This window comes from Misgurnus anguillicaudatus, chromosome 8, assembly GCF_027580225.2.
Source record: "Misgurnus anguillicaudatus chromosome 8, ASM2758022v2, whole genome shotgun sequence".
In the NCBI taxonomy this organism is placed as follows: Eukaryota; Metazoa; Chordata; class Actinopteri; order Cypriniformes; family Cobitidae; genus Misgurnus; species Misgurnus anguillicaudatus.
The window spans coordinates 18,046,955-18,071,124 of NC_073344.2; the positions used below are offsets into that span (position 1 = coordinate 18,046,955).

The 24,170-nt window shown below is 37.0% G+C and overlaps 1 protein-coding gene and 1 long non-coding RNA gene across 3 annotated transcripts in view; one reads left to right on the forward strand and one right to left on the reverse strand.

Moving 5' to 3' along the window:
• The window catches only part of cntn4 (contactin 4), a 238,867-nt gene extending 218,087 nt beyond the window's left edge, over positions 1 to 20,780 (forward strand). For both annotated transcript variants that reach the window (XM_073870408.1, XM_073870407.1), the window contains exons 17-23: positions 103 to 173; positions 4,461 to 4,695; positions 4,943 to 5,058; positions 14,204 to 14,390; positions 14,485 to 14,597; positions 15,858 to 16,026; positions 19,310 to 20,780. In XM_073870408.1, coding sequence (XP_073726509.1) covers positions 103 to 173; positions 4,461 to 4,695; positions 4,943 to 5,058; positions 14,204 to 14,390; positions 14,485 to 14,597; positions 15,858 to 16,026; positions 19,310 to 19,401 — 983 coding nt within the window. In that variant the 3' untranslated portion in view covers positions 19,402 to 20,780. The remainder of the gene's footprint in view (positions 1 to 102; positions 174 to 4,460; positions 4,696 to 4,942; positions 5,059 to 14,203; positions 14,391 to 14,484; positions 14,598 to 15,857; positions 16,027 to 19,309) is intronic.
• LOC129425499 (uncharacterized) lies at positions 8,764 to 11,166 on the reverse strand. The gene is made up of 2 exons (XR_008638154.2): positions 10,156 to 11,166; positions 8,764 to 9,676 (listed from the first exon to the last, which is right to left on the reverse strand). It is a non-coding gene; the product is annotated as an uncharacterized lncRNA (long non-coding RNA).
• Positions 20,781 to 24,170: the final 3,390 nt, after the last annotated feature.

Genomic DNA, 24,170 nt, shown 5'->3' on the forward strand with positions numbered 1-24,170 from the left:
TGGTCTGCATATGGCAATCTGCATGAGGTCTCATAATATGGTTATTATACATGATTTTAAGTGTTAAATGGAAAGACTGAGTAAATCCTTTCCTCCCCGCAGTTCCCAAGACCACTCCAGCCAATGTGAGCGGAGGAGGTGGCAGTCGATCCGAATTAGTCATCACTTGGGAGGTAAGATGCGTGTTTTTTCTCTCTTAGTGACTCCTTTGTATACAGTCTCCTTTTACAGACCGGCTAGACGCTATTGTTCCCTACATGCGAAGGTTTCATTAATCACAGTAAAGCAGATACACATGACATTTCATTTTCTTCTGGAGCTGAGCCGCAGTAAGTGCTGCTGTCGTACAGCAAACGCGGCAAGGAGTTGTGCAGAGATAATTAAATGGAGTTTCCCGTAAATTTGCGTGGAACTTTTCGCAGATTGTTTTCTGTCTCTCTGTATCTCTCTTTTATGAGACACGCTCCGTTGTTCTGGTTTGAGAGTCGACTGAAACGTTCGCATTATCTATCGAGGTAGACGTTTGTCAAAGAAAGCTCGAAACTGGAGAGTTCTTCATTGTTGGCTTTGAGATAAAAGCTTGTATGGTGCAGAACATCACCTATTGTACTGCAGTATTTCATGTCTTCTTTACCAGCAAAGCACCAGTTACACCATTTTAGGAAGCACTGGTGTGCACTAATGCTGCCCTAATGGGCTTGTTAAAAAAACTACAGTTTTATAAAATGTTTGCTTAAATGTGTGATATGAATAAATAGTGTTTAAAAACGGATGTTTAAATAATATTCTCTATTAAAATAAGTGGAGGCTTGGATCCGGAAACAACATTCCTTACTTCATGACTTATTTCACTTTCATACAAACATTCATTTACTCACCCCCATATTATCCAAGATGTTTGTGTCTTTCTTTGATCGGTCGAAAAGAAATTACGTTTTTTTTGAGAAAAACATTCCAGGATATTTCTCAATATAGTAGACTTTAGTGGACCTCAACAGTTTACTGTTTCAATGCAATTTAACCCCTTCAGACCTTGCGTCCACTGGAATGGACATCACATGTTTTGTGGTTCAAACCAATAAAAATGCCGATCAACCACACTGATTAAAGGGACATTTTATCGATAGAAACATTAACCTTTATTGAAAGTGGGTCATATTTGTAGTCGAAATGTAAAATAAATTTAGAATTTTGTTCCTATTCGACCGAGAAAAGACAGAACGTGACAGAACGGCACATTTGTATGGAAAACTACAACTTCCACAATACACCACAATGCACAGCTCTGCAAGCCACTCCCATTAATCGGAACATCGCTCAGATATGCTATTGTGTGCATAAATGCCACGTTAGCATAACAAAGAAAATAAAAACACTCACTTTATAGTCAGATGTCTGTTTATCCCTGCAGGCTTTGTCTGTCACTTCCAGTTTAGGATTCTAAAATATGTCCATATACCGTACGGAGCTTGGTTAGCAGCAAGCTTCATTCAGTTTCTTATTTATTTTTCAGAGTTCTTGGCCAAACATGTATATTCCCAAAGAAGAAAATGCCGCATCCTACACACAAACGCGTCCACCGCACAATATGTATACTCCACAGATGGCTTAGCGCTTGTGCTCGTAACCCGAAACACGTCTGTGAAATAAACACGCGCAAACATTCACCAAACTAACGTCCATATCCTGATCTGATGCGGAAATGTTATACAGAAAGCACACAGCGAGAGTACAGCCACTACTAGTCCGTCCAAGCTCGAGCCAGTCCGGGCTTCTCTACCTCTCCGGCCTAATCCTCGGGCTTCTGTTCCTCCATCTGCCTCAGCTCTTTGCTGTATTGTGGCTCATAAAAGTGCCATGAACAGCGGATTAGAGCATCACGCTTGCGAAATCACCCTCTTCCATATCATATAAATTACCTTCCGCTATTATTGTGACATGATGTCTGGCTCGCTCCACAAAGTCTGTTTAGAGTAGCTTAGCATAAAGATGGCGTTGATTTTTTTTTCCGTCTGTGTTCGTATATTTCGTAAGTCCCACCCACTGATCTGTAATAGGTCTGTAGCGTGAGTGGGTCCCACCCATAGCCCCCACCTTGGAAAAATGAGGAATGAGTGTCTGTAGTCTTACACCCTTTGACAAAGGTACAGCAGTTCCCTCTTTCAATGATGCAAAATTATGATTTTTATATCATTGAAAGAAGGAAGTGCAACACTGAAATCTGTATTTCTCCCGTCTCATGGGAAACTGAGGGAATCCACAACCATTTAAAAACATGACTGGGGTTCTAACGATACAAAGCATAATGCAAATCGGTGAAGTGTCCCTTTAAACACCTGAAAAATCTGGTCTAAAAGGGTTAAAATTGCAGTTTCAATGCAGATTCAATAAGCATAAGGGTCCTATCTAGCGAAAACGATTGTCATGTTTTGCCAAAAAAAGGACTTTTTAACCACAACTTTTCATCTTGCACTAGGCGTGTGATGCGCTAGCGTGACCTTACGTATTACGTAATGATGTTGAAAGGTCAAACGTTACATATGTGAAATGCCCACTTAATATTAACATTAATTGGTATCATTCCACAGACAACAATGTCAGAACGGTCTACTTTCTCCACACTTGTAAACACTGGAGCAGTAGTTTCGCATTCGTCATGCGTGACCTTTCGACATGATTATGTAATACGTAAGGTTATGCTGCTGCAAGACGAGAAGTTGTGGTTAAAGTTTCTTTTCTCTTTTTGGCGAAAATTATGATAGTTTCGCTAGATAAGACCCTTATGCATCGTTTGGGATTGTTTAGAGCTCTTTAAAGCTGTAATGAAACTGTAAACTGTTGAGGTCCACTAAAGTCCACTATGTGGAGAAAATTTCTTCTCCACTGAACAAAGAAAGACATAAACATCTTGGATAATATGGGGGTGAGTAAATGAATGTTTGTATGAAAGTGAAATAAGTCATGAAGTAAGGAATGTTGTTTCTGGATCCAAGCCTTCACTTGTTTTAATAGAGAATATTATTTAACATCCGTTTTTAAACACTATTTATTCATATCGCACATTAAAGCAAACATTTTATAAAACCGTGTTTTATAAAAGTGTACACTGCAGTATTCAGGCTCACAAAATTATCGACAGCAATATATTAATAATTCGTAAAAAAATCCATGTCCATGAATCCATGTCTGGTCTTCTGTGATTTTGTTATGGAGATAAAAAATTAAGATTGTGCGTTTTTGGTAGTTTTGCATTATGACACAAGTGTATATCAGCGTGATTTTTGTTTTGTTTTGTTATTTTCATATGGCATTTGAGATCGTTGGACCCGGAAGCGGTGCATGACATCAGCCCATATGCAGCCCTTTAATGTACCTACTTTTGATAACATCTTAAGCCATGCATACTATTTTAACAAACATTTAATCAAATCAATTGTGAGTGTCCTGTGCTTAAGGAACCCTATTTATACCACACATTTCAATTCGATTTGATCACTTAATACTGATGTAGACAGTAACGTAAAGGTTTCAGAACAGAGCCCATTTGTTTTGGTCTCTCCATGGCAAATTGTTGTTTTCACACAGCAGGCTTTGGAGTGAGCGCTTGATTACAGGTACATTTTCATTTAGTCATTAAGCTCTCCCAGCAGATTGCGAAACACACAAGTGTGTGCAAGCGTGAAAAAAATGATCGCACTCCATGGTTTCAGACTAATGGATGCTATTTTCCGGTGGTCTCACTGTTACCACACCACATTACCGCATGGTCAGAGCCAGACGATACTTCAAACAAAACCACCATGATATCATTACCTGGCAAAAAACGATTTCCAGGGAGATGGCATCCCGCTTTTGCTGAAGAGGCCGGGGTGACAGCTATTGGCTCAGACGGCGTCACGCCGGAGATTAGCTGGAATGTGACGTCTGATGCCTGACAGGTATCGAGAGAGTCATAAACCTCCGTTTTCATCATGGCCAGAAGATAAGACATTGAGGTGTTTGTGTGTAAACTAAGGTTACAGAAAAAAACATCACTTAATAAAAGTGCAATGGTGGTGCCTTGGTACAGTAGCACCACTGTATATAATATTTCATGTTGCATGTTACCATAACTTACAAATTATGTTTGCACAATCACACTCCTAGGACTTTATGTTGATTTATTACAGTACTGCAGTGAAAAATATTATACTTTTTGTATCAAATATGAATAAACGGTTCAAAATGTGTCTGTGGGGTGGTACCCTTTCGAAAAGTACAGCTTTGTATATATTAGTACCTCAGCTGTGCATAGTGCATAACATTTTTTAAATCATCTTATTGTATGGAGCATAACGCATTTCCTCAAATTGTTATGTTATTAATATAATTTGTAATAAACATGATAAAATAAATTAGACAAATGCAGAGCAGGATTTTCATCTTGTACCTGACTGTATGTGTTTTATCTCTATGTGCAGCCTGTTCCCGAAGAGCTCCAGAACGGAGGAGGATTCGGCTACGTTGTGGCTTTCAGGCCCTTTGGCGCCACCGGGTGGATGCAGGCGGCTGTTCCCTCTCCTGAAGCCTCTAAATACGTCTTCAAAAACGAGACCATCTTGCCCTTTTCCCCTTTCCAAGTCAAAGTGGGGGTTTACAATAACAAGGGGGAAGGACCTTTCGGACCCGTGATCACCATTTATTCTGCTGAGGAGGGTCAGTTACATTAAGTGCAGTGTTTGGTTTTGTGTAACAGAGAAATTAAAGTCGAATGCACCCTTTGACATTTCGCCGTGGAACATTTAGCAGAAAGTTAATAGGAGCCAAGTTAACTGGAGTGTATTGGGCCAGAACCTATTAATCATGGCCGGGCCTTGTTTTTTCGAGAGAAATTGATGTTTTGAGACATTTGTTGAAAAAGGCCTAATTGAACTTCTTACTTGATTTCTTACTTACACTTTAGAGCCCGGACGAGCACCTACCCGACTCCGAGCCAAAAGTCTTTCGGCGTTTGATGTAGAGGTGTCGTGGAAAGCCCTTCCTTGGAGCACGAGCAAAAAACGCGTTATGGGTTATGAGGTAAACAATTATTTTAAATGTATCAAATTAAAATTATATTTATGGACAGAAGAATGACATCAACCGTTTGGCATATTTTGTTGTATTATATTATATGTTGTATTTTTTTTTCCTAAGTTGAGCATCACTATTAAATTTTTTCCATATGTGTTTTATTTACCACCGATCCTGTTAAAAAGTATGTTGGTAACACTTTACAATAAGGTTAGTTAACATTAGTTAATGTATTAACTAACATGAACAAACCATGAACATTTGTTACAGTATTTATTAATCTTTGGGTTACACTTTATTTTAAGCCGTCACTTTTGCATTGTAATTATATATTTAGGTACCAAGTAATAATCCTCAACAACATGTACTTACTGTAGGGTTGGGGTTAGGAATAGGGTTTGGTTTAGGATAAGTTGCATGTAATTATGCATAATTAACTGTTATTACTATAATAATTACATGTAACATGTGTAACAAAGACACCGTAAAAATGAAGTGTTACCAATCTTTGTTAATGTTAGTTAATAGAAATAAAGATTTTAATTGTTTGTTAATTTTAGTTCACAGTCCATTAACTAACAAGAATTTTATAAAGTATTAGTAATTGTTAAAATTAACATTAACAAGATTAATAAATGCTGTATAAGTGCAGTTCATTATTAGTTCATGTTAACTAATGTAGTTAACTATAATGTTAACTAATGAACCTTATTGTAAAGTGTTACCAGTATTTTTTGAGTTTGTTACAGGATTTTATGCTTCACTGAGTCAAGCTGAACATATTACATTATAATTTACAGCGTTCCCACGGGTCATGGAATTTCTGGAATATCATGGAATTTTAAAAGGTCTTTTCCAGACATTTAAAGTCAGGGAATAAAAAAATGAACCAATTCATGGAATATCAGATATTTTTGTTTGTTGCTTTAAATTTAAGTTTCCATTTACCAAAATGTAATCCGATTGTTAACTCAGAAATACAATTTCTGGGTCCAAGCTTCCACTGACTACAATTTAAACAGCTGTTTAATGGCACCGTTTATTTATTTCACGCATTTAAGCTACATTTGGTAACACTTTACTTCAAAGGGTATTCATAAGACTGACATGACACCTTCATAATCATGACATGCCCACATGAAGGAGCTTTTATGCACATTTATGACAACTGTCATTAAGTGTTATTTGTTCAATTATGTCATTTTTAATGCAAAGATGATATTGTTTGAGATGTATTTGTTATGAAAACTTGACATTAACCAATACATCATAACTTGTCATGACAAATTGACATTACCAAGACAACATAACTGACCACTTTTTACTAGGGATGCACCGATAGGATTTTTTGGGCCGATACCAATTTAAACAGACAACTTCTGGCTGATGCCAATACCGATATTAAACACTATACAGTTGGTCTATTAGCTAGTTTATTTCTGCATCAAATTATTTTTACTGAACATGGATTGGATCTAATTAACATTCAACTGACCAACATAAAAAGAGAGGCACAAATTAAGCTAAAATAAATATAATATGACAGCATGACAACCTTCAAAGGTGGTTTTTGCTATTAACTCATCGGTATCGGCCTTTCTCGTGCTATTGCCGATATGCCGATGGTTTCAAATTCATTAAAAATCGGCCGATACATCGGTGCATCACTACTACCAATGATACAAATATAATTTGTCATTAAAATGTCATTAAGTGTTAATACTCTGTCAAATTGTTTTATAACAGCATCATGAATATTCTTAATAAAGTTTTTAGTTTTCTCCATGTGTTTAGTTTTCTCCAAATAAAATCAATTATCCAATAATAATAAGAATTAAAATTGATAAAATTATATTTTATTGCATTCGGAGACGGATTCACCTAAAATTAAATAAAAACAGTACAATAATGGGTTAAGCCATGCAGTGTTGGGTCAGTATTGTTGGAAAAAAGTTAATTACATTAAATTAATTAATTTAATTAAATGTTTTGTTATGATATTATTATGTCAGAAAATTTCAGATCCCTGTGTGATGAAGAACAAGTTCTGTGTCAGTTTATTGTGCACATACATAAAGTATAATCTTATATAGTCTGTTGCATTTTGTTAAGGTATTTTATATTATTTGACATAGTATTAACACTTAATGCCATTTAAATGACAGTTTAATGTAATGTTAACCCATAAAGCTAAGTAGTTTCTTAGGTTTGATCATTATTCTGCTATGTCATGTTTATGACAGATTAATGACGTATTGAAGTTATGATGTATTGGCTAATGTCAAGTTGTCATAACAAAGACAATTCAAACAATGTCATCTTTGCATAAAGGTGTCATAATTGAACATATGACACTTAATGACAGTTGTCATGTCATGATTATGAAGGTATCATGTCAGTCTTATGAACACCCCTTCAAGTAAAGTGTTACCTTACATTTTATAAACTTACGGTGTACACTACATTATCCAGGCTTACAGCATTCCGGACATGGGTCATGTAAATTCAACTTTTTAGTTATTAAAGGTCAGGAACCCTGGATTTACTGTACTATATTGCATTTGTTCAATGTGCATTTTGTTGACACTATACATAATTTATACTACAGTAATATGTATAATGCTATGCCAAACATGCATTACTTACGAATGAGAGAGCATTTACGATTTCGTCTAAGGAACTTTGTCTTTCTTATTCTCATGTCAGATCAAATTCCAAATGAATTTCTGACAAATATTCTTTTTAATGGATCTTATTGTTTGTGCTTTTTAAGAGCCTGGTATCGGTGACTAAGGTCCAGCTAGTGTTGTGTGTGATGTACTAAGTGCATAATGTGTTTTTAGCTCCGAGCTCAGATCATAAATTTAAAGCACCGAGACCTTTTTGTCCTTTGCTAACAGCTCTGGAACAAATACAAATGAGATTTGCATCCTCATCCATCTCTGACTTTCAGCTCGGACCATCCAGACATTAGATGGGGAATGGATTTATCAGTCAAGCTGACAGTAGTACATTATGATTTGCCTGCGACAGGTTCATTTCCATACTGATGCACTTTATTTAACCTCTTAGACGTCGAGCCAGCCCCCCCCCCCCCACTCTGGCAAATGGCATACCCAAAATAAAAAGGCTGTTGCTCATGCATCCTACTGTCTACAAACATAACCAAGGTGTCTTTTGAAAGCTAACACTTCAAATTTCACTACTAGAAATGCAGAACTGTTCTAGCAATAAATATTTCATAGATATGGCAGCAGAAATTCAGCGCTCAAGATTTTTTCTCTTTTAAAATATTTTCATTCTTACATTTCTATGGCAAAATAACTAACCAACCAGTGGTAAATGAGCCTGAAAATATAATTGATCTAAACTCACAGGTCTTGACAGTCTATTTGTAAAATTTGAAGTTGATACAAGCAAAAATGAGGTTTTTACAAGCTTTTTTGTTAGTGTATGTCTGGGTGTCTTTCCAAAAAAAGCCACTTGGAGACTCCAAAGGGACACTTGGTTACCACCTTCTACATTGAGGTCTAACATGTTTATCTGACCATTTCCACACATTTTATTTTGATTTAGTATGTGACAGAATAATATACACTGTTTTTTCTGGAAAATACTAACTTTCTGGATATATTTTAAAAGGTATTTATGTGCATTTTTCTTGGTGTGCTATTTGAAGGCTCCAAAAGGACACCCAATTACTTACTCATATAAAATGAAACAATGTCTTTATTTACTTACATAATTTTGCATGGTTTAGGAAAATGTACAACATTAAAGAACAAATTTATGTATAGGTTTTTATATGTTTACAATATAGTAGTTATCAACAAACTGTGATAAAGTATTGCACATAGCTTGGCAGTGCTGTGACACGAGTCAAAAATACAAACTATTTACAAAGTATTGCATTCACACTTTAGGATTATGGCTATCAGAGTAATGTACCATCATGCCTGCTCTATTCATACACAAAATTCACACTTTAGGATTATGAATAGCAGTGTAATGTCCCATCATCCCTGCTGTACTCATACATAAAATTCACACTTTAGGATTATGGCTCTCAGAGTAATGTACCATCATCCCTGCTCTATTCATACACAAAATTCACACTTTAGGATTATGAATAGCAAAGTAATGTCCCATTATGCCTGCTGTATTCATACACAAAATTCACACTTTAGGATTATGGCTATCAGAGTAATGTACCATCATGCCTGCTCTATTCATACACAAAATTCACACTTTAGGATTATGGCTATCAGAGTAATGTACCATCATGCCTGCTCTATTCATAAACAAAGTTCACACTTTAGGATTATGAATAGCAGAGTAATGTACCATCAGACCTGTTCTAGTGATGCCATTTGCACACATTCACAATACTATCTTACAATAATCTGTCAACAGTCTGCCTCAAAGTACAGTTTTCTTTTCAGCATTGTATTTTCACCAACCATACAGTACTGCGTGAGTCAGATGGAGATTCTATCTGTGTCCTTTTCTTTCCTCTTCCCTTGGCACAGGTGAACGCAGGTGAAGATGTTTAGAAAGGCAGGAATGATTAGTCTGTGGTCCAGAGGCCTCTGGTAACCACTCTTCATCAGAAGTGTCAGCATCCCTATTGACATTTACAAATAGGTTTAGAAATGCATCTTCTAATGCAACAGATAATATTACACAGTCGAACTATCACGTATTCACTGCATTTTCCTCCCATTGACACAATAAGAACGTTTTACTTTCTACATACAGTAAAACATGTTTCATATGCTTTACATAAGTGTTTCTAAGTGATGCTAATGGCTACAACAAACTGTATTATGGCTACAACAAACTGTATTAGAAACTCACTTTCTACTGTAATAACAAGTTAGAAAGAGCTTGTTACATTTTGCCCTTATTTGCGCATGCAAGTTACTAGTCTTCCTTCAAATACGTTATATCGCAATATTAGCAATTGAATAATACTTTGATTACACGATGCATCAATGCACTAATAAGGTATAATAGTCAAAGTCATAAAACGCCTTTTACTAAACAAATGTAATACGAAGTAAGAATAATACAGTACAGATCGCTAAAATACTTATAACTTACCGATCTAGACCGTGTAAAAACATTTCCTCTTGTTCCAAATCGACACTGCAAACACTTTCTTCTTCGGTATCCTCGACATTTTCTTCATCACTGCTTCGCATAAGTTCTTCCAAGGCAGCAGAAAGAGAAAAAACTTCTGTCCTCGATGCTAGTCCATTGTAAGAAGTGCTAACAAGCAGGTGACGTCTCAAAGCCCTGTATGTGCACGAGCACGAGTGCGTAACTCTTCTGAGTGCTAATGTATACGCACAGATAACAACACTATAATATACAAGCATTATGCAAATCCGCACATGGGTGTATCCGTCATATCATTAGCTACACGTCACTAGACGCTACATGATTTCAATTGGTCATTTGTCCATTTTTTTTATAAAAAACTTTTGCATACGCACAAGCAAACGCTACCTGCAGAACACGCCCCCTTTCACTATTTTATAAGTTTGCCGGGGTAGTTTTTATCAGAAATGACTTGAACTACTCTCATTTTGTTTAGAACACTCTACTAGATGCATTGACGCGTTTGGATTTATCGAAAAATGTGTTTTGAAAGACATAATCGTCGAGTGAACGGGAGTATGACGACATGTTTACCAGATACGAGGGTGTAAACAATGGACATATAAACCTTTTTTTTACCGGTCAGTGTGTTTTGTGCAAATATTTACTATGGATATTGGATACTGGACTACTTTTCTTCGAAGAGCAATACATGTTACCATTATTTGACCAGACATCTCGTTGCTAGAACACAAAAAGGTAAGGATTCGTCCGCTTTGTTATAGCTTTGCATTGTTTTACTCTTCATACAGAATAACCAAAAACTCCTACTAAGTTATTTATATTGTTGAATGCATACACGCAAATGAATTTGTGTTCTTTTATCTTTCAAACGGTGCATTGGTTGACCACATTAGTTGACTAGGTGTTGTTTAAATGAGCAATGAATGTAAACAGTGAGCGTTCGGCTGTAATGGCAAGGCCGCCCATGATCTTTGTCTGTTAACTTGTTAAAAAACAGGGTTCCCACGGGTCCTTGAAATCCTTGAAAGTTTGTGAATCTGGGGAAAAAATTCAAGGCCCTGGGAAGTTTTTGAAAATATACATACATAGATACAGGTCATTGAAAGTGCTTGAATCTATTTTATGCAAAAAGTTTTCTGGAGAAAAAATCCATATTATTCCCTGTGTAGTGTAGGATAATATCAGTAAAATTCTAGACTTTTTAAGCACACATGATAAACTGTTCGCTTTAAATGCTTATATCTTCTGTATGTGAATGTTGATTCATACCAAAATGATTTTTTGCATAGTTGTGTTTGACACATGAAAATGTCTTACGCATGTAACAGTTGTTCCCTGAGAAGGGAACGAGACGCTGCGTCTCCCTTGCCATACTTCCTGCATACTTGTAACGCCGTCTTTGGCAATATTTCAGATAGCGACATACTTCCTGGCTCCCGCATCACCCTGTTTTTGTCGTTAAGCTTCACCATTGGTTGAATTTGATATACACATTCAGACGCACTTACCCCTGGAGGCGTCCCCTATGGCGTTTAAACAGACCCAAAAGTCGCGCGCACAAAAACCACGCGCGAACGCGAGATACGAGCGCACAGAACACTATTCGCGCGCGGACGAGCGTCCTAGCGAGCGCACAGAACACTATCCGCGCGCGGAAAAGCGTCCCCGCGAGCGCGCAGAACACAATTCGCGCGCGGAAAAGCGTCCTCCTCGCAAGAGCGCACCTCCGCTCAGCGCGCACAAATGCAGTCACGCGAGCAAAGGCTTGGATGAGCGCTCGCTCGACTCTCTCTACGCGCTCACTCGATCAAGATGACTTTTGGGACTTTGGGGGCGGGACATTGACTGATGTCTTCGCTTCTGTGATTGGTCGTTTGATTTGATTAGTGACACGCATGATCTCTTGTTCCACTATCCGTATCCAGTCAATCTAGTTAGAGAAGACACGTTTATATGACCATTATGTCGGAGCACATGATTTTAAAACAGTCTTGTTTGATTAGCAAACCAAACAACAATGCCAATTTTATTATATATTATGTTTACTGTTTATCATTCTGCATATATACTGTAGGCTACATATTGACATTGTCAGATCACAGAGTTGGTTCGGACTTAGCATTAGCAAACTTTAGTATAGTCCTGTACAAAACTTTATATAAAAAAGGTGATATTATCTAACAATTGTAATTTTAGTGTACCTTATCAGCATGACAAAGACTGTACATGTATAGCATTTTCAGTTGGGCTGTGTACAAATAAAATAAGAAATAAATGTAAGAGAGTTAAAAATGTCAAATGGAACAGTAAGATTTTTTTTAAATATACAAAACAAAATAGTATAGTGTAAAGTATATTGTGTAAACAAAGATTACCAGAAATGATACATACAAACACCAACTCACTATAAATAAATCATGGACTACTGTGTTGGTGTGTATAAATGTGTGTGTATATATATAATATATATATATATATATATATATATATATAAAACTGGCCTAAAAAACTAGATACTAGTTTTTTTATATATTAGTTTTATTCTGTATCTTTTCAGGGGCAAAATAGCATTTCATTTTACTTTGTTGTTGTATTTGAGTTTCATTTGCAAATTGCCATTATGTTGTTAAATTATCTACATATTAAACAACAAACAAAATGAATTCCTTAAAATGAGCATTATTGTTTGGTTATGTTTGGACCCTTAATAAAATTAACCATGGTTTTATTGTGGTAAAAATGTAGTAACCATGTTTTTTTGGTGTATTGATTACTATCAGCAAACCCATGGTTTTACTACACTTACCATGGTTTAACTATGGTTTTTAAAAACCGTGGTTATCAAAACCATGATTATTTTGTGGTTACCATGGTTTTACTACAGTAACCATGTTTTTTTATTTTAACTGTAGTAAAACCATGGTTCATTTTTGTAAGGGGAGCTTATGGTTTAAACAAGATTAATGTTTTAACATAAATTACCTACTCCGACATAATGGTCATATTAAAACATGTCTTCTCTACCTAGATTGACTGGATACGGATAGCGGAACAAGAGATCATGCGTGTCACTAATCAAATCAAACAACCAATCACAGATGCGGAGACATCAGTCAATGTCCCGCCCCCAAAGTCCCAAAAGTCATCTTGATCGAGCGAGCGCGTAGAGAGAGTCGAGCGAGCACTCATCCAAGCCTTTGCTCGCGTGACTACATTTGTGCGCGCTGAGCGAAGGTGCGCTCTCGCGAGGACGCTTTTCCGCCCGCAAATTTTGTTCTGCGCGCTCGCGGGGACGCTTTTCCGCGCGCGGATAGTGTTCTGCGCGCTCGCGGGGACGCTTTTCCGCGCGCGGATAGTGTTCTGCGCGCTCGTATCTTTCGCTCGCGCGTGGTTTTTGTGCGCGCGACTTTTGGGTCTGATTAAACGCCATATCCCCAAAGTGTCACCGCAGTGACGCAGAGCGAGTTCCCTCGAAAGGGAACTGTAACAATGTATCTTAAAAGGTAACACCATGTAACCTTGCTCTCACTTGAAATGTGTCCCCACATTTAGTCCTTGAATTTGAGGGTATTGGACCTGGAAAGTCCTTGAAAGGTCCTTGAATTTGAAGTTAACTAAGATGTGGGAACCCTGTAGAAAGAATTGGCTTAAGAAGCCTCATGCTCTTTTATAGATTGCACAGATATCGCTTATTGGGACATTTCGGTCAAAAGACCTTTGGCATGCATTTGGACTCGGCATCTGGAGTTTAATTTTTAATCATTGATTTCAATCTTCAACATGACCTTAGTCAGTCAATATTAAAGATATCAAGGTTATATTTTCACACAATGTTCTTAACATTATGTAGAAAACAGTAAATCACATAAAATGACTTTAGCTGGGTTTTCAAAGGCAGGGTGGCATATTTTCACTAAATAAATAAAGTTCATATTAGGGACAATGCATTAAAGAATCTTTATTTTTATTGTAAACTTGTTCTTGAACCTACAGCAGTTCATCGCAATATTGTTTTTATCTTTAGTTAAGATACTGGGAGAAGAATGAGAAAGAAGATACAGCTAGCCTATTGAGGACGGTGGGAAATCGGACACTGGCTATTATTCAAGGACTGAGGGGCAGCAGTACATATTATGTAAATGTACGGGCTTATAACACTGCGGGTACAGGACCACCAAGTCCAGCAGTGAATGTCACCACAAAAAAACCTCGTAAGTTAAAACTTAAAAAAAAAAAACATTTTACTCAATGCTTAAGGGTTTAACTGTACTGGTCTGAAATTGAAGATCTTATGTCTTCTTGTAGCACCCAGCCAACCTCCTTCAAAAGTCATGTGGAATACTTCAAATTCCAAAATTATTCTGAACTGGGAACAGGTGAAACCTCTAGAAAATGAATCTGAGGTCATGGGCTATAAGGTGAGCATGGTCTTTATTAAAAAACTTTTGCCGTGTATTTATCATGTTATCCTAATTGCATCATTAATAGGGGTGTCACAATTCTCCAAATTCTCGATTCGATTACATTTTCGATTCTGATGTCACGATTCAATTCGATTCTCGATTTTTAAATGCATTTTTTTAAAGACAAAAAATTATATGCCTTTATTATTATTATTATAGTTTCACATTAACATGCACATTGCGTGCTTTTCCTCGCATGGGGGTTTGTGGGCTTTACTTTACGCGAGAGAGCTTGTAGAGAGAGAATTCCTTCTTGCACGCAGATAGACTAATGCGCGCGTCTTGGACTCCTATTATCTGAACTAAAACCGGTGCGTCATAAGCAGCTGGGCTTCTCTCTGTCTCACGTGCATGCGCATCTCGCATCTGTCCAAAGTCTAAACATAAACTAAAGTAATAATCCTTACGTATTTGTTCAGTTTTATGAGTTTCATGCGAGCTGTGGCAAACTATACCTTTTGTTTAAAAGTAAACCCGCTGCATCTTGGCGGCTCTCTCGTGCACGTGCAGAGAGCTGCGCCCTGTCCGAAGGCAGATCACTAGGTAGTAATCCTGTTTATGATATGCATTTCAAGGAGCAATACATCCCTCGTGTTTAAAATATAAATCGCGTTCCGCTGGATGGATGTTTTTAAAGGCACTTCTGAGAGTTTATTTTCCCCCGCTTGGCAAGCCGAACGGACGTGACATGGGGGCGTGGCAGCATCGACGATCCAATTTTTTAATTCGAAGTTCGAGGTTGTGACTTAATTTCGATCGATTTCGATTTAAAATCGAAATCGTGACACCCTTAATCATTAAATGACTGTCTGTGTCAAGTTAGGTGCAAAGAGTTTATTTTGATATTAGTTACCTAACAAGCATGTACATGTTAAAAATAATAGCCAGACCTATTGATCAACCAATATATGATATCAAATACTGTGCCCAATTTCCAAAATAAAAGCAGTATTTGGTGATATAAAATCCAAATAATAGTTATTACTTGATTGCAAATAAAAAAATTGAGTTACCAGTCAAAAATCTTTGGTTATTTGTCTGTGTGAATTGTTCATTTAGACTCGTTTAAGCTATTTTGTGCGCATCCAATTTTGCAATCCATGGCAATCTAGATACCATCATTGGCCATTACCAAACCCATATCGGTCGACCACTAATTAGTGCACTTAAAATCAAGTGGGAGATGATAATCGTCTTGCTGAAATCACTGTGCAGGTCCTGTACAAGCGCAACAGATTCAGCAGACCCAGCGTCATGGAGACCAACACCACATCTGTGGAGCTCTCACTTCCCACAGATGAGGAGTACATCATCCAGATCAAACCGTTCGGAGAAGGCGGAGAGGGCAGCAGTAGCCGACAGATCACCATTCCCAGAATATCAGGTAGATGTTACTAAGATACGCTTTTAAACTTAACACTTTACAATATGAGGAGCTTAGATGTTAAAGCCGATAAACGCCACCTCTGTTTTGGAAGTATTGTTTGGATTAAAATCAGCATATAGGGGTGGTTTCCCGGACTGGGATTATCTTAAACCAGGACTAGGCCTTAGTTTATTTAGGAAATATAAGTAGTTTTAACAAACATGCCAACAAAGGGCACTGATGTATTTTAAGATATGTCAGTGCAAGTTGTTTTCAGTTTCGACAGCACTTACATTTACTTTAGTCTAGAACTAGTCTAATCCCTGTCCAGGAAACTGCCCCGCAGTATTATTTGCATATTCAAAATCAACAATACAACTGTAAATGTTGTTAATGTACAATAAACCTAACATAAAAAATAAGAAGTGCTGTTAAAAATATATGTGATTCATGTTAGCTAATGCAAATGTCTTTGGGACATTCACAAGAATTTTATAAGATGTCAAATAAATCTTTGCTGTTCCCAAAGTACGTATGTGAAGTTTTAGCTCAAAGTACTTTATAGATAATTTATTATAGCATGTTAAAATTGCCACTTTGTAAGTGTGAGCAAAAATGTGTTGTTTTTGGTGTTTCCTTTTAAATGCAAATAAGCTGATATCTGCACTAAATGGCAGACCCATGCTTGGATAGGGCAGATTAAGGGGCGAGGTATTATCCCCTTCTGACATCACAAGGGGAGCCAAATTTCAATGACCTATTTTTTTCACATGCTTGTAGAGAATGGTTTACCAAAACAAAGTTACTGGGTTGATCTTTTTCAAATTTTCTAGGTTGATAGAAGCACTGGGGACCCAATTATAGCAATTAAACATGGAAAAAGTCAGATTTTCATGATATTTCCCCTTTACACAGGACTAAATGTTTAGGTTCCTTTCAAACCTACGTTAAAAGTGTACCCATTAAAATATGGTTACTGCAGTAAAACAGATTATTTTGATCATGTTGCCATGATCGCTGGATAATTCTGTTGTTTTCCAGAAGCCTCCGATTACTTTTCAGTCATTTGCGATGTCACAGAGTTGAACGTCTTTACGTATTGACATGATTTGCAACATACATAGTCATATGAAGTCATACCTCTGCAATTCTTAGATTGATTGTGTTTAATAAGTATGCTTAAACTCTAATGACAGCAATGTGAGCCCCGATGCGCTGGTAGAGAGAGAGAGAGAGAGAAAGAGAGAGAGAGAGAGAAAGCACGGCCCGGTACAAAAGTGGAAATGATCTGTGTTATTTGTATGTCGGCTCTTAAAGGACAAAACGCCCAATTAAGCTATTACATAGCTATTATACGCATTTTTTCAGGACATTCTTGCAACCCAGTTGCAACTTGTCCGCGACCCGGTACTGGGTCGCAACCAGGTGGTTGGGGACCTCTGCTCTAAACGATCCCAACCGAGACACGTCATTTTCACCAAAAAAAATAAGTACCACAATTTCTCGTCTTGCACTAGCCGTGATGCGCCGGCATGACCTTACATATTACGTAATCACGTTGGAAGGTCACGTAAACACTTGAGCGGTAGTTTCGCATATGTCATGCAAGTATGGAGAAAGAAGACCATTCCGATGTTGTTGTATGTGGAATATTAATTAATGTCTTTGTGTGCGTTTATTGTTTAAAATGGTACGCACGTGTGCATTTGACATATGTAACGCATAACCTTTTTCACATGATTACATAATACATAAGGTCAGGCTGGCGCGTCACACAGCTAGTGCAAGATGACGAAGTAGTACTTTTTTGGCAAAAATGACTAATGTTTCACTAGTTAAGACCCTTATGCCTCGGTTGGGATGGTTTAGAGTCCTTTATAGCTTCAATGAAACTGTGAACTCTTGAGGTCAATTAAAGTTCACTATATGGAGAAAAATCTTGGAATGTTTTACTCCAAAAAAAGACACTCCACTTTTTTTTAAATAGGGTTATTTCCCAGCTCCCCTAGAGGTAAACATTTGATTTTTATTGTTTTAGAATCTATTCAGCCGATCTCCAGGTCTGTCAGATCGGCTTAGCATAATCCATTGAATCTTGTTAGACCATAAGCATTGCGTTATAAAATCAATATTTTTCCCATTTAAAACTTGACTCTTCTGTAGTTACGTCGTGTACTAATTTTTATGAAAGTGGAGTAAACCTTAAACTGTTTTTAAATAAGACATTGCTGTCACTATGAAGGGGACCTTTAATAAAGACCCTAATATGTAACATTTCTGTACAGATATTCACTATTAAGTACCAATATATATGAGATATACCTTTGAGATACTAATATGAACCTTTTAGGTACAAAAGTGTAATTTTAAAAAGGGTACCACCCCAGTGACAGCTTTGTACCTTTTTGAGAGTGAAATGTGCTGTGATCTATAATTTATAGTTTTAAATATGCCATAGCAATGAATTCAATGAATTATAAATACACATCACTGAGTTCTTTCCATACATTGAAAGTAAATGGTGACTATGATGGTGTCCTTGGTCACTATCCGCTTTCATGTATAGAAACAACAGATCAGAAATTCTACCAGTGGCGGCTCATGACTGCTCATCCGAGGGGCGCAAATTCAAAATAAGTGTTCGGAGTGTCACTTGCATTTGTTGCTTCGTGTGAAATATGTGCATCACGTGTCTTGTCAAAATGAGTGCCTGCTGCACACGCATCAAAACCGTTTATGATAAAAGAGACGCTCACGTTCACAAAATAAACGCAAGACACTCCCTTAACACTAAACTCTGATTATGCATGAGATTATGCGAGTATCTGGAAAACGCGAGCGTCTCTTTTGTCATAAACCCTTTGGACGCGTGTGCAGCAGACACTTATTTTGACAAGACACGTGATGCACAGTTTCACTCGACGCGCCGAACACATACTTCGAAGTTACGAAACCACACACATGATGGGCTACATACATATTTTGACGAATTTCGCATCGTTCGCTCTCGAAAAAAAGAAGTCACCGGCTACTGCATTCTACCCATACGTAACATGAAAATGATTAAATGTGGCCATGTTTGTGAAAACCAAATAATTTTTGGTGATTTACTATTTTCTACATAAAATCATCCTAAAGAACACATAACCTTGATAACCTATTTAACCTAGATTTCACAGACAGACATTTTTGAGTAAACGGTCTCTTTAAACATGAGCTACTCATTTGCATTGGCTGTGATGTTACATTGTAAGCTGGATTGTCTTGGCAATTTACATTTGTTTTTGTTTGGTTCTCTCAGGTCCCAACGCTATCGGCTCGGCGTCCAGCGTCTCCACGCTCTCAGCGCTCAGCACAATAGCTCTCTCCCTCACAGCTCGAACATCTTTATGACAGAACACAGCGCGGGCCGCTGACTCCAGACCAGACGTTCTTCCCGCAGAGAAGACTTTGAGAAAACGGACTCAGAAACTCACATTGCAGAGGAAAAACCTTGAGATGGAAATAAACGGGTGTGTGGTTTGAAGGTGAATCGAATGGGACTGAATTTGATGTTACCAAAGCAGCTTTTAAAAAAAAACGAGTGAGAGAAATACGTCACGTGCTTCTTTTGTATGGACGACATATCTAGCTTTTTACTTTGTTTCGTTGAGACGTCCGTTTGTTCCTATAACTGTACTGTACGCCGGGTGTGTAGGAACCGCTTTAGATGCATGTCACGTGCGATGTTTTGTAAGAGAATGTTTGAACCTTAACCGTTTAAAGCGAGACATATTTGGCCGAAAAAGAACTTATTTATGGTGACGGTCCTTGAGAATCTCCGAGGACTATTTACTGTTTACGACGTGGGAATACTTGCACTGAAATCACGACAAAATGGACACGAAAGCTGCTACGAAGCCTAGGCTGACGTCATTGAAGTTGTCTTCGTCACCTTCTTTCTTTCTGGTCAGCGGCAAACTTCGGCGGTTCGGTTGTGATTCCCATCATCCTCTGCTTCTCTGTTGTTTTGTATCGCATCTTTAGCTCTTTGCCTTGTGTGTGCCTGTGCTCTGTGTTTTAAAATCCTCAGGTCCTCAAAAAAGCCTTAATACATATTTCTTAGCATTAACTAGTTAAGTGCTGGACGCCAGGACTGCGGTTGGATAGTTCAGACAGGAGGCCGGGGTCATAGTCAAATCGAAATTTGGTTTCAGGTCGGGGTTTGTAGTAGGTAAGGAGTTTATTGCTTCCATATTCCATATTATAACAGTCGTATGCTGTTATTCATTGTTTGAAGGCAATACAGTGTGCGTGTGTATGCTTGTGTGTGTGTGTGTGTGACCTCTACTTATGTAGGGGCTAGGCTCTGCATTTTTTTTTAAATGCCATGTGGGACCGATGCGGTAAAGTAGCTTGTCATTTATTGAGGTGCAAACGGTAGACGTACTGCTTGAAAAGGCACGCGATCCACGACTGAGTGAAAACAACGTACATGTAAATGCTTTTTGTATATTCCAGATAATTTATATTTAAGTGGACAACGTCAAACAAGTTTCCTACGAACTCGTCTCGGTTTATACCTAAAAGAATAGACGTTTCTTAGCTTAAAAGTGGCTCTGCATGTGGATGTATTCATTTCCATCTTAATTCATTAGGTACTAACTGAAAAACCTTTGACGGCGGATGTGACGCAGTCGTTCATTTCTGAAGATTTGTGTATTGGTGTGTCTACCATAACCAACTTTCTCGAAACCAGTGCTTTCCATTAAACTTCTTGGCTTTGTCAGAGATCCATTTATTGAAACATTACTTTTTCCTCCAAGGTTCTCTGTTTATACTGGATTAAAAAAAATAAAGACATTTATAAAAAATGACTGTGTTACACTGGACAAGTTTTGTTGAAATTTAGGTGCATTGTCTGTCATAGACATGTGGTTATAAAGTACTTTATTTAATCATTTTTAACCTGTTTCGGTATAAACTTTGACCAAATCCTTTCAAACTTCAAAACACAGCATAAACTTGAAAATACGTCTGGACCCATCCCAGACAGCAGCAGGATCCACGCCGAAAGCCGCTTTTCCACTGTACCACTGTACCGGAGTTCCCCCCCTTGTGGCAGTCGTCATGAATTTAAGTTTAATCGTAAATCGATGCCAACATGGGAGAAAGAAGCTTGTTCCAGCGCAATAGCCTTTAATCTACGAATATTCACTATAATGGAATAAATATATGACTACAAATGAATGAAACAACAAACAGCTATGACAAAAACCGGCAACATTTTTGGATTATTTTTTTCCGCCATTGACGCATTTACCCAATTTATAAAAAAAACTGAAGCCAAAACATGATTTACTAATTTTAAACTCTCTGTATATCTCGATAATCGTTCTGAATCTGAGGCCTCATTTATATTTGATCGTAACGTGTGCATATGCAAAAATCCACGGCAAAGTCCATATTTATAAAAACTGTCTTTGACGTGGAAAAGTGCTTAGGGCCACATCAGGGTCTGAGCAGACGTACGCACTTTTGCTTGTCCGATTGCTGCAGGTTTCTGCCAATAGAAGCCATTCTTGCTGCTCGAAATTGGGTTTAAACATTGACAAGCGCTCTTTTATATGTATATGACATTAATTAGGCATCGTTTAAAGGTGGAGGTCTGAAACTGCTCAGTTCAAGATTATTTGCAGTTTATAAATTTCACATCTGAAAGAAAGGGGTACACGCATTTTTTGTGCGCAAAGTCGGTTTATGAATCACACGTATTAATGATCGTAAGATCAAAAGTAGAATGGTTTCTACGCAGCATTTAATAAATGAGGCCTCTGATCTCTTAACAAAATTCCTTTACAAAAATGCTTTTTTTCAGCTTTTTGCTAAAAAATTTATTTTTAAAGAAAAATACCCATATTTAAGAGTTTATAAGCAGAGAAAAAAATATATAGATAGGATGAAACGTTTTTAACCGGTTTTGTTTGTTTGAAAGCAGAGTGTATGTTCTTTCATTTGATATATTTGTAATTTACGTTTATATATTTTTAGAAGAACATTTTCCTGAAAGGCATTTTGTGAAACTTTTGTGAAAATGACAAAAAATTCTGGCAGGCAACTTTAAAAAAAAAATGGCTGGTGGGGAATGAGTTAAGAGAAAACGCTTCCCTGCCAATGACGATTTTTTTTCTGGCAATCCGTATTTCGGCTATTAGTGAAACTTGTAAAACCCGGAAGTATTCCCTTAAGGCAAACTGTTCAAACCCCATGTATGTTTTGAAGATCGCTCTGAATCTGATCTCTAACGAAAGTCATTCACAAAAATTTTATTATTTCAGCTTTTTGCTAAAAATTTAAATTTCTCATATTTGAGAACTGATAAAAAGAAAACAAATGAGGTAGGATTAATTTTTTTGTTTTGTTTAAAAGCAGAGGGTCTGTTTTTTCATTTGATGTAGTGTATGTTTATATATTTAAAAAAGACATTTTTTTTGGAACGCAATAAACTTTTTTGAAAATCATAAAAAATGCGGCCACTGGCTGGCAACTTTTTTTTAAATGCTGGGGGGAGAGTAAAAAATTTGTAAATATTAAATTAATAATTTAATACTGAAATAGTTTTTAAAGGATTAAGGGGTGGTTTCCCGGAAAGGAATTAGCTTAAGCCAGGACTAGGCCTTAGTTTAATTAGGAAATATAACTAGTTTTAACAAATATGCCTTACTAAAAACATTACTTGTGTGCATTTTGAGGCAAAACAAGGGGCACTGATGTATTTTAATGATATATCATTGCAAGTTGTTTTCAGTTTGGACAGCTCTTACATTTATTTTAGTCTAGGACTAGTCTAATCCCTGTCCTGGAACCCTAAGTGTTACTGATAAAGTTAAACAAAAAATAATTAATAATTTAATTTTCACCTCACAGTTTTTAAATTGAAACAGACTGAAATACATCATTTCCGATCTGCGTATCTCATGCGGTGTAGTCGCAAAAGTTCAAATTTTTTAACCGATCCAACACTCAAAACTGATCCGAAATTACCCATACGCAGATAGGCGGCACCTCACGTAGCCCCTTTGGGACTCTCCGTTGGAAATAAATGATGGATGATTCTGGTTTACCGGCCGTCTTTTGTCATGTACAGTGGAAAGGAGGCTTTCCAGTTTGGATCCGGCCTTGAGTCGTCTGGGTATGAGTTAATGTTTGTCACCTGCAAGTATGCAGACAATTTTGCTTTCCACTGTATTCAAATTTCATTCACACCCCACATTGAAACTTTTCCTTCGTTGGGCGTATTTGAAGACATGCAAAAATCTTGTGTGCATACCTGCTCTCATGAAGGTATTTGTATAGTTACATCTCTATTTCATGAAAAATGTGGTCCTTTTCGACCACGAAAACACAAACAATCTGCCTACATGGAAAAACCAGTTTGGAAAGACATGAGGGTAAATATAAAGTTAATTCTTTTCATAATTCTTTAATTAACGATAAGGCGTCGCTTATTACATTACCATACAGATCAATTTAAACCAACGTTCGCATATCAAGTAATTTTCTAGAAAAACCCTTGTGATGCAGTACACTAGAATGACCACTATGTGCCATGTACAACATTTTTGTGTAAACCAAGACTGTTTTGACCACGTAACTGTACAAACAAACAATTTACAAAGTGAGCTTTCTAGTATGTGATGATTTAGACCCTAAAATAGGAACACTTTCTTTTCAAAACAAAACTATTTATTGTTACATCAATAAATACAGTATATGATCCCAACAATGTGAAAGCATTTGTCATTTGTTGTGTTAACACAACAAAGCAAGCAAACCCTGCTATTAAACAGTACAAAAAGGTGTATGATTTATACAGCATCTATATACTCAGATTTTACATTATTATTTAATTGTTCTTAAAGGGATTTTTTTCACCCAAAAATGAAAAATCTCTCCATTTACTCACCTTTATGTTGTTGTAAACATGTACGAGTTTCTTTATTTTGTTAAACTAGAGATATTTTGATAAATGATGTTAACCACACAGTTGACAGTACAAATTGCCTTCCATAGTATTGTTTTTTTTCTAATACGACGTCAATATCTTTGTATTTAACATAAGAAAGAAACTCATACAGGTTTAAATGAGTAAGTAAATGATGACAGAATTAAAATTATTTTGG